General features: G+C 35.7%; 1 protein-coding gene across 2 annotated transcripts; it reads right to left on the bottom strand.

Moving 5' to 3' along the window:
- Nucleotides 1–2302: 2302 nt before the first annotated feature.
- On the bottom strand, nt 2303–6117 carry LOC18052630 (peroxisomal membrane protein 2). 2 transcript variants are annotated; one of them, XM_006447264.2, is made up of 7 exons: nt 5583–6115; nt 5086–5226; nt 4870–4983; nt 4616–4789; nt 3603–3718; nt 2867–2948; nt 2303–2759 (listed from the first exon to the last, which is right to left on the bottom strand). In XM_006447264.2, the coding sequence occupies exons 1-7, from the start codon at nt 5988–5990 to the stop codon at nt 2754–2756; spliced, it is 1041 nt and encodes a 346-aa protein (XP_006447327.1). In that variant the 5' UTR covers nt 5991–6115; the 3' UTR covers nt 2303–2753. The 2 variants fall into 2 exon arrangements, 1 of the variants encoding a protein (XP_006447327.1); XR_002907319.1 differs by lacking the exon at nt 2303–2759 and having other exon boundaries at nt 2869–2948; nt 3603–3714; nt 5583–6117.
- Nucleotides 6118–11010: the final 4893 nt, after the last annotated feature.

The raw sequence follows: 11010 nt of genomic DNA, 5'->3' as shown, positions 1-11010 counted from the left end.
AAGATTATTGAAGAATTGAAGATTGAACCAACAAGGAATCCTGGTTATACGTGGAACCATGATCAGCGATATAAGGGAAGATTGGTGTTAGTTGCCGAATCTGAAATTAAAGAGAAGGTGCTACATACTACCCATGACAGTCCTTTAGGTGGCTATTCAGGAGTGCACAGAACCTTAAGGCGAATTAAACTATCTTTTCATCTGTTCGGAATGAGGTCGGAAGTAAAAAAGTATATGCAGAATGTAAGGTGTGTCAAAGGAACAAGGCCGAAACAGTAGCTTCCCGTGGTCATTACAACGATTGCCAATTCCAACTAAGGTACGAAGTGATATTTCTGTGGACTTTATTGAAGGACTTCCACATTCCTTTACTGCTATGGGTATTGCTTCAGATAGTCATGGATAATATTATAAATTATATGGGATGCCTCAAACTATTGTTTGTGATCATGACTCTGTGTTTAGTAGTACATTTTGGAAAAGGCTATTTCTTCACCAAGGTACCAAGTTCAACATGAGTTCTTCATATCATCCTCAAACGGATGATAAAACCGAAGTGGTTAATAGATGCTTGGAGAATTATCTACGCTGCATGCCTGGCAATCGACCCACTCACTAGGCTTGGCAAAATCCGGGTCCGGTCCGGGTTTTGGTGTTGCCCGGGACCGGACCGGATGAGAGAAATGCAAACCCGGACCCGGGTTAAAACCCGGTTTTTCCGGGTGCGGTCCGGGCTTGAGCCCGGCACCTTCCGGGTCCGGGTTTTGATCCGGGCTTTTTAAACCCGCATGTGATAAATTTAATTTTTTTTCAATTTTTTTCTTCAATTTTTTTTTTAATTTCTGTAACAATACAAATTTTTAAAAAGAAAATAATCAAATAAACTCATTCAATTTCAAATTTTAAAAAAGAAAATAGTCAAATACAAATATATAACACATTAACAATACAAATTTTGCACAAATGATAAATAAAAATTATTTCAATCTACTTTTTAATACCTAAATTTATCCAATTTCTAACTTAAACTCATTCAATCTATATATAAAATAAATAAATTAAATTCAACAACACAATAATTACACAATAAATTTAAATAACATCTAATATATCATAAATTCATAATTATATATTTATATATAATATATTTATTTTTTTTAAATTTATTAAAAAACCGGGTCCGGTCCGGGTTCCGGGTTTTTTGTGTTGAACCCGGACCCGGTACCGGAAATGTCCGGGTTTGAGAATTTCAAACCCGGATCCGGTTTTTATATGCATGCGGTTCGGGTTTTGCCCGGACCGGATTGGCCGGGTCCGGGCCGGGTCCGGTCTGGGCGGACTTTTTTGACACCCCTACCACTCACTAGTCTAAATGGCTTTGTTTAGCTGAATGGTGGTATAATACCACTTTCCATGCTTCAACAAAACTCACTTCCTATGAAGTTGTTTACCGGAAACTCCCTCCATCATACCAAGTTTATAGTGAAAGTTCAAGTGCAAATACCATTGACAGAAGCTTGCAAGCAAGGGATAGCATGATTCGGTTGCTGCGAGAAAACTTGATGTAGTCTCAACATAGGATGAAGCAACAAGCTGATCGATACCATTCAGAGCGTGAATTCAATATTAGAGATTGGGTGTATATCAGACTTCAGGCCTTCAGACAGACCAGTATTTGTGTGTGAAAGAATTTGTCGTTATCACCTCGTTTCTGTGGTCCATTTCAAGTGCTTCAATGTATCGGCAAGGTAGCATATCGTCTTGACTTACTAGCAGATGTACATATTCATCCAATCTTTCATGTATCCTGCCTTAAGAAGAAAATAGGTGAGAAGGCAGTAAGCCAATCAGCTTTACCAACTGTTGGAGATGATGGAAGAATAAGATTGGAACCCATCGTTATTTGGGATCGCCAACTTGTTAAAAAGAATAATTGTGCTGCTGTAAAAGTTTTGGTTCAATGATCTAACTCGTTTGCAGAAGATGTCACATGGGAGGATTGGGATCAGTTGAGGGCAAGGTTTTCTAGGAGGACGGTAATGACCCTTTCATACTCTAGAATTGCATTGATCAAGCTAGAATTAATGGAGAATATGCTGATGGCAGTCATGTGCCAGGATCTTATGCAAATATCATGGAGTGACCATCTCAATCTACTAAATTTGTTTAATTGGCACCAGTAAGCTAATTTAGTGGGTCAATTTTGCAATGTTTATGGAGTCAATAAAGGAGTAGTTTCTTATTTGAATAAGCCGTAATGGCTATTTAAGAGGGTGGCAGAAAAATCTGTCGGCATGAGATTTGCAATGTTTCAATTTCACTACAATTTTAATTGAGGATTGCCCCTAGAAGTGGGATTGCCTAGTTACTTTTGCTGTCTTCTTTTTTCAGTCTCATCAGGATAAGAGGCCCAGGGAGGTCAAAAACATGAATTGTGTAAAATCAGTCAGCTTGCTGCTTTCAATGTGTATAGCTGGGACTAGGAATGCAACATAAAGCTGAAATAACAAAAGAGATTGTAAAATAATACAGAGATTCTCTATTTCATATGCACTTATTTGTACGGTATAATACAACAGTATCTCTATCCTATGTGTGGGAAGGGGGTAAAAATCGACGTATTATTACCATCCATGCAATAAACCTGTTGTCACATTTCAGCGTTCACAGGAGAAATGAGGATGAAATGGTTGATCTGCCCTTTTGATTAATATTAGAAAATCCTTCTGTACTAAAAATGATCTGATATTCATTTATTCCTGGGAAAGAGAAAAAGAAAGAACTGGATTAGAAGTTACATAGGCATGTTATGTATGTAGTTGACAGATTGGCTCAAGTGAATGAGAGTAGAGTAGTAGCATCCTACCTCATGACTGATTGATGAAGAATCCGAGTTTGCCTCCGTTGTTGCCTCCAATATTCGGGCTTCTGATTTCTCATTTGAATAACTATAAAAGAAAAAGGATTTCCTTCTGTTAGCAAAATCCTAATAACAAATTCCGAGACCCCTAAATTTAACTAGCATTTCAATGAAGAGATCTGGAAAAATGAATTTTTTAAGATTATTGTACAAACAAAAGCAGAATTCCCAGCATAATGAACACTAAGTATGAACAAGACTGCTTAATGACAGCAAGCACAAATTTTCAGATTGATGATGTTCATATATACTCTGGCAGTGGAAACATAAATCAAACAAATATTCAATCCTTCAGAAACTTATTATAGAACGAATGAGCATTAAAAGACCAAAAGAGATTCTTTAGCAATTTAAACATTTTATGTTCATATATGCTGGCAGTGGAAACATAAATCAAACAAACATTCAATCCTTCAGAAACTTATTAGAGAACAGATGAGCATTAAAAGACAAAAAGAGATTCTTCAGCAATTTAAACATTTTATGTTCCAGTCAACCTGTGAAGGAAAGAAAAATAAAAGATTGCATGATAACTCAAAATATATTTTCACAAACCGTAACGAGACTATCTTCATAAACCGTAATGAGACAGTCTACAACTAATCAAATTAAGTATATGCAAACTAGCATATTGTGGAAGTTCTCTATGTAATTTTCTTGACATAGGAGGACAGAAAATTACGTTGAGAGTATGGTAACCCAGATGAGCTCCACACAGTCTACCCAAAGAAGCCTTTGCTCCACAGGGATTACACTGTAGGTGACCAGGTGAGCAAATGGCCAAAGCTTCCATCCTGCCTGTCAGGGAAAGCAAATCAAACCAAAAATCACAGCTTCAATGGATATTTGACTAATAACTCAAACAATCAAGCCTATGCTAAATATAGAGAAGAAACATCAATGAGCAATAAAGTCTGAGAAAAATAGCCAACATTCCATATTGTTGTAAATGCGAGGTAGAAACTTAGGCCGATAAGACTGCCTCCTTGACAGGATGAAATCGCCATCAGTCAGGAAGTGTTAGAATGGAGTTATTATATCATTTGTTTTTCCCTTACTATCCAGTTCTCTAATTTAAGTATTACAATAGAACAGATCAAGAAGGTTTCCATGCTTCACAATAAGTTTTCTCAATACCACTAAAAGTGTTAGCTGTAGCTGGAAAAAGAAGATAACATCATTTGGAGTATACTGACTTGTTAAAGAGAATAACTAGGAGTTTAATCAAAACTTCAAATCATCTGCTTGTTCTTCATTGTTTTCGCAATGATTTGGAGGGATATTTTTTATTTCTTACACCTTTCTTTTCTTATTTTAATATAAAACTCCCATCACATCTGATTTAAGGTTCTGAAGTAGCAAACTTGATCCTGCAGCCTCCCTGGAGAGGCGGCAGCCAGATACCACATGGCCAATCAAAAAAATGAAAACTTTGATTTAAACTACAATTCATTTTAAAAGTTTAGGTTAATTCTGTATTTTCCTGATTGCCAAGGAGAAAAAATAAGTGAAGATTATAAAGGGAAAGTCACAATAGCATCTGCATTGAAGTAAAGAAATATGCTCTGACTATCGTCTTCTACTGAATAATAAGCGAGCTGATCCTATGTCGCCTTTTCAGACATCAACACATAAGAACATGTGAACAGGCTAGGCATGCAAATCTTATTAGATGGGAAAAAAAGAGCTTCTTACGGTCAGCATGGGCCAAAATGTTGACTTCAATTCACTAAAAATATTGGCGGCGGATTCAAAACGCAAGAATCCCAAAACCACAAAGTAGATGCTGTTCCAAACTGCTGCCCAAACAGTTTGATCAAAGGCCACTTTGGCAGGGACCACCCACCAATCTTGGAAAGGAAAAAGAGCCTACAAAATAAACATTTCAGCCATCCACCAAAAAAAAAGAAATAAGATGAAATGGAAAAAATATGAACTGAGATTATCACCTCACAAAACTTGTAATAGTAATGAGATAGCGATCCATGAAGAGTAAACCCAACAAGGCCTGATCTGAACATGCGTTGCAGGTCAAAGTCAAAAAGCGGTTTTCCTTCATAACACTGAAAATTTAGTCAGATGAATCAAAGCAATTAACAAAAGCATATTTGTTGCCAACAAAAATAAAAAGGATGGAAAAGAGAAAGAAACAAAGAAAGACTCACTTGTGCAATCCAATCTCCAATAAAGTAGACGATCCCACTTATTGCCATCTTTGCTAAAACAGGGTTTGCTTTAAGAGCTTGTTCATATGCAATCCAGTTGTGTTCAGGCACATACCTTAAAATTTCATACAGGGTCCATCCCTGAGAAATTTCAAATCCAAAAGGTAAGCACTGAAAATCCTATGCATGCAACAAAATACAATACCTAAAGCTACGAAAATCCATCATGTTAATGGGGGAAAAAATTGTAGTTACATAATTTCCCCAAAATTTCTCTACTTTGGGACAAGTAGAATCATTCTTTCAGTGTAATAGCTTTCCAAATAGCTTAATCAATCAGCTTGAATTATGCAACAATCAAATTCAAATAATGGTAAATGCAAAATGCAAAATTGGACGGTAAAATCTCAAAGTGACCAATACCCATCTCACAAAACACAATAAGAAAGAACAAAATAAAAAAAAACAAACAGAATCCAATAAATAAGATCACTCACATGCCAGTAATCGTGATCAATAGTGAGCAACCTTGTGACTGCAAAAGTACCAGCGCCAAGAACAATTGTAGCATTAATTGCTCTACTAATCAACTTATCATTATCACCAACAACTTCTTTATCGTCCGAAGAAACAGCTTCAAAATCTTCGGACCCGTTAACCAATAAACCGTTTTTATCATCTTTTAACTGCTTATTGTCCGCTGGGAACACTTCTTTATCTTCTGTGACAGACCCAATAACCCATTTCCTCCTCTTTGATGTTAAAAGGCTTAAATTCTTTGATGTGCTGAGTTTATGTGATGCCGTGATGGGTTTAATGGAGAAGATAACGGGACTGAAACTGAATTTTGGGGAATTTGAGATGGATTTTGTAGTTAGCAGTGAGACTTTACAGAGAGTTGACATGTCAGATCAAAGATTTAGAGGGAGCGTGTTTGAGTTGTGTAATATTTCAATGGACGATGTTTATCTTGTCTTTAAATATTTCCTTTTTCGAACAGTGAGTTTGATGATCTTGTGGGCAGAATTTCAGGTTGAGGTTAGTTTGCCGCCACGTTGGAGCATTGGGCAGCATACAGTTATTAGTAGGGGTGGACTTTTTACCCGATCTGATCCGACCTGACCCGATAAATTTTGAGTTCGGATCGGATCGGGTCGGGATCGAAACCCGATCGATTTGAAATTTACAAATCCAATCGGGTTGTGATCGGTTCAGGTCAAACCCGACCTGATCCGAATACCCGATCGGGTTCTCAAAAAAAAAAAAAAAAAACCTAAGCGAACAGTCTAACACTACACACACACACACAACAATAGTTTCAAACTTTCAATCACTTAACAGTACCAGCAAACTTACAGTAAACAAATTTAAGAAGAAGATGTTTAAGTTAAGCCACAGTCAACACTCAACAGCAACTACACAAGTCACACACATACGCTGCTCGGCTGCTGCACAACACACACAGTCACACACACACAACTTGTCACAAGCTGCACAGCACACAGCCACACGGCCCACACACACATACGCTGCTGCACACACACAACACAACTACACAAGTCACAAGCTGCACACTTGCACAGCACACACACAGAATGACAGAACAGAACAAAACAGAACATAACACACACGAGTTGCACATCACACACACACGCTGCACAGTCACTCAAGTCTCAACAATTCACTCGCAAACTTAACACACACACACACATACGCTGTCAACCACAACTCACAAGTTCAAACAACTAAACAAACACAAACAACTTAACAACAGAACAAGGCAGCCGCAGCCCGCAAGTCTGCAACCACCAACCAGCCACCACAAGATGGATCTGTTGCTGCCAACTGCTGAAGAAATCACGATCTGTTGCTGCCAAGTGAAGTCGCAACCAGCCGTGAGCCGTGAGCCGTCTGCATCTCCGCGATCTGCTGCTACCAACTCCCAAGTGAAGCCGCGATCTGCTGCTACCAACTCCCAAGTGAAGCCGCGATCTGCTGCCAAGTGAAATCCCGTCCGTCCAGCCGTGAGCCGTGGGCACTGATCTGCTGCTTGAAGGCCAAATCCTCTCCACCCGAACCCGATTTTGAAGCTTTCTGGTTTCCACCTTCCATTTTCAAGTTTCAAGCTTCAACCCTTCAACTTTATTCAAGTTCCCAAGTCGTTTCAGACTTTTAGTTTTCACTTCAGTTCACGCCTCACGGTATATAACTATATATACACTATATAATTAATTAATTATATATATGCTAAATAGTTTATTACTTTATTATGTAATTGAGTAATTGGTTAATGGTTATTATTTAATTGTTGTAATTAACTAATTATGTATTTATAAATATTAGTAATAAAATCAAGGAAATTTTGTTAATTATTGTCATATATAAAAAGGAATTGATGATTGGTGATTTGGTGGGTTTTGTTTTTATTTCATTGATTATTAATTGATAATTGTTAATAAATGTTAATAATAGTTAATAATTGAAATAATATTAATTGATAATTGTTAATAATTGTTAAAAACAGTTAATAATTGATTTTTTTGTCATATATAAAAAGGAATTGATGATTGGTGAGTTGGTGGGTTTTGTTTTTATTTCATTGATTATTAATTGATAATTGTTAATAAATGTTAATAATAGTTAATAATTGAAATAATATTAATTGATAATTGTTAATAATTGTTAAAAACATTTAATAATTGATTTTTTATGAATAAATTAGCACATTAGGTAGATTAAATATTAAAATTAAGTATTATGTTGTATATATTTTATAATTATAATGTGTTATGTAATTATGTGTACTTGTGCAGTAGCTTTAAGCTTTCAACCCTAAAAAAATTAATAAATTCAATTAATATTTTATTGTATGTTAATCATCTGTTAAGTTGTTAAGTACAAGTAACTTGGACTTGAAATTAAAGGATTTAATTTATAATAAGAAATAAGATATAGATAGACAAATAAAATCATATTATTATGGGGAATAGACAATTGGATATTATAAATTAATTAATTAATCATGAATTTCTTACTTTTTGTTTATGAAGCATGAACAACTTGAATTGAAATTACTAATTTTTGTTTATGGATTATGTTAATAATATTTATGTGTTTTGATTTTTGAATTAATGATTATTAATTATTATTTTGAATATTCAGATGCTTGGACACTCAAGATCGGATTCAATGAGTGACGATGAAGACCAAAGTGTACAAATGGAAGGAACCCATAGAGGAAAGGAAAAGGCGAAGCGGAAAAGACAGCCAATGAAGAAAAGATCGGCAGTATGGAATCATTTCACTTTACTCGAAGATAATCCAAACAAATGTATGTGCAACTATTGTGGTAAGCAATATCAATGTAATTCAAGGCTTGATGGGATTACAAATATGACAAGGCATATAAAGACATGTGAATCATACAAGACATTTCGGGCACAACAAAGTGGAAGTCAACAAAATTTGACATCCGAGGGCGGCGAAGAAAATGCGAGTAATTTGGTTTTAGGTAAAGGATGGAGTCAAGACGCGTGTCGAAGGACAGTAACTAAAATGATTATTATGGGTGAGTTGCTGCTCAGTTTTGTAGACAACAAAGGATTTAGGCATTTCTGCAGTATAGCTATCCCTCAGTTTGTTATGCTATCTCGAAGAACAATTGGTAGAGATGTTATGGAGTTATTTTTGGAGGAAAAAGCAATGTTGAAGAGTTTGATTTGCAACAACAAGCAGCATGTGTCTCTTACAACTGATTTATGGACTTCTGTTCAAAACATGAGCTACATGGTGATTACAGCTCATTTTATTGATAGTGATTGGTGTTTGAATAAGAGGATTATTAATTTTAGCGCAATCGAAGATCATAAAGGGAAATCGATTGGTAAAAAGATTGTGGCTTGCCTACAAGATTGGGGGATAAAGAGGTTGTTTGCAATAACTGTTGATAATACCACTGCAAATGATATTGCTGTTGGTTATGTTACTATGCAGTTGCTTAGTTGAAGGAATGATGATGCACTTGTGTTGGTGGGACAATATATGCATGTGCGTTGTTGTGCACATATTTTGAATTTGATTGTTGTCTCAGGATTGGGAGAGTTGCATGCTAGTGTTACTGCTATTCGAAATGCAGTGAAGTACGTGAGATCCTCCAGCATGACGCTGCAGACATTTAAACAATGTGCTGAGCAGGTGAATTGTCCAAAAGGAATTGTTGTTTTGGATTGTCCTACCAGGTGGAATTCCACTTATTTGATGTTGATGACTGCGCTGAAATTTCAAGCGGCATTTGATAGAATGGCAGAAGTGGATAAACCTTATGAGGCATACTTTGCTGAGAAAGAAAATAATGTTAGAAGGGTTGGCCCACCTGGACCGGATGGCTGGGAGAGTGCCGAACGAATTGTGAAGTTTTTGAAGGTATTTTATGATGCCACATTATTGTTTTCTAACTCTTTGAGTGTGACTTCTAATCTTTGTTATGATACTATTGGCTTAATTGAGAGTTCATTGACTGTACTGCAAGAAAGTACTGATCCTTGGGTGTCCACTATGGCTTATAGTATGAGAGAAAAATTTGACAAGTATTGGGAGTCCACAGAAAAGATAAACAAAATGTTGATTATTGCCTTTATTCTTGATCCACGAGCGAAAATGGATTTTGCTAAACATATTTTTGAGATCATTTTTGGCAATGATAGTTTGATGGTTGAACAGATGACCAAAGCAGTGAAGGACTTGTTGAATGAGTTTTATGATGCATATAGTGCATTCTCTACTAGTTCCACACCATCGATGTATGGTGAGAGTGGTCTTAGTGGCAGCTATGGAGGTACAAGTTCTTCTCAACGTTTTACAACTGAGGCTAATTTGGTGGATGTGGCTGGTGGTGAATATGATGACGCTTTTCAAGTATCTCGCCCTTTCCTTGGAAATGTCAGGAAGGTTTCTGTTCAGAATAAGAGTAGAAGAGTAGTATCTAAGGTGGAAAGGTATTTGAAGGACCCAGTTGAAGATCCCAGCAATCTTAAACTTAATGTTTTGCTTTAGTGAAGGGTGAATGGATCGAGGTATCCAATTCTTGAGAAAATTGCAAGAGATGTCCTTGGTGTTCTTGTTTCCACAGTGGCATCTGAGTCTGCCTTTAGCACCGGGCGTCGTATTATTGATGAGTATAGGAGTTCTTTAACTCCGGCTATGGTTAAGGCATTGATATACACTGAAAATTGGCTGCAGTCTAAACTTTTTGCCAATCCCGTCTACAACCTCCAAGAAGATATCAAGGAGCAAATGCTTCATATGGAATTACAAGAAGGTAATGTTTTTAAGTTTTTATCATGCATTAAATACATAATTAATTTAAAATGCATTATAACTTTATATAGAACATCTACATTTTAATTTTTTTTTTGGATTTTATAGAACTTATAAGATCGCAAGCTTCGACAGTGGAAGCGGTGAGCGCCGATATTGGTGTTATGGATGTTTGAAAGGTAACTTTTAATATATATTATTATTCATAATTTGATATTATAGTACTATTAGTATTTGGTTGTAATTTAAGCTCCTATAATTATAGTTGTTATAGTTTTAAATTTTAAGTCTAATTTGTAATTGTTTTAGTTAGACAAGTTGAAGTTGATAGAATGTTATTATTGTCTAGTATTATTATTAACTTGATTTGGTGATGAATGTCATAAAATAAGCATGATATAATAGAAATATATAATCAAGTGTGTATTGAAAAATTTGGTAAACATAAATATTTATTTGTAATTATAAATTTCTAATGATATAATAGAAATTATAAAGATTGTAACACCCCTTTAGTTTAATTAAAGATACGAATTGGATTTATTTATTTGCATTTGTGTTTGATGTGTAACCTTATGAATTTGGTTTATTTGCTCAATTTTTTATATG

This window comes from Citrus clementina, unplaced genomic scaffold (genome assembly GCF_000493195.1).
Source record: "Citrus clementina cultivar Clemenules unplaced genomic scaffold, Citrus_clementina_v1.0 scaffold_2, whole genome shotgun sequence".
Taxonomy (NCBI): Eukaryota; Viridiplantae; Streptophyta; class Magnoliopsida; order Sapindales; family Rutaceae; genus Citrus; species Citrus x clementina.
Note: the sequence above shows the minus strand (reverse complement) of the source record. Positions and strands in the feature narration are given on the sequence as shown.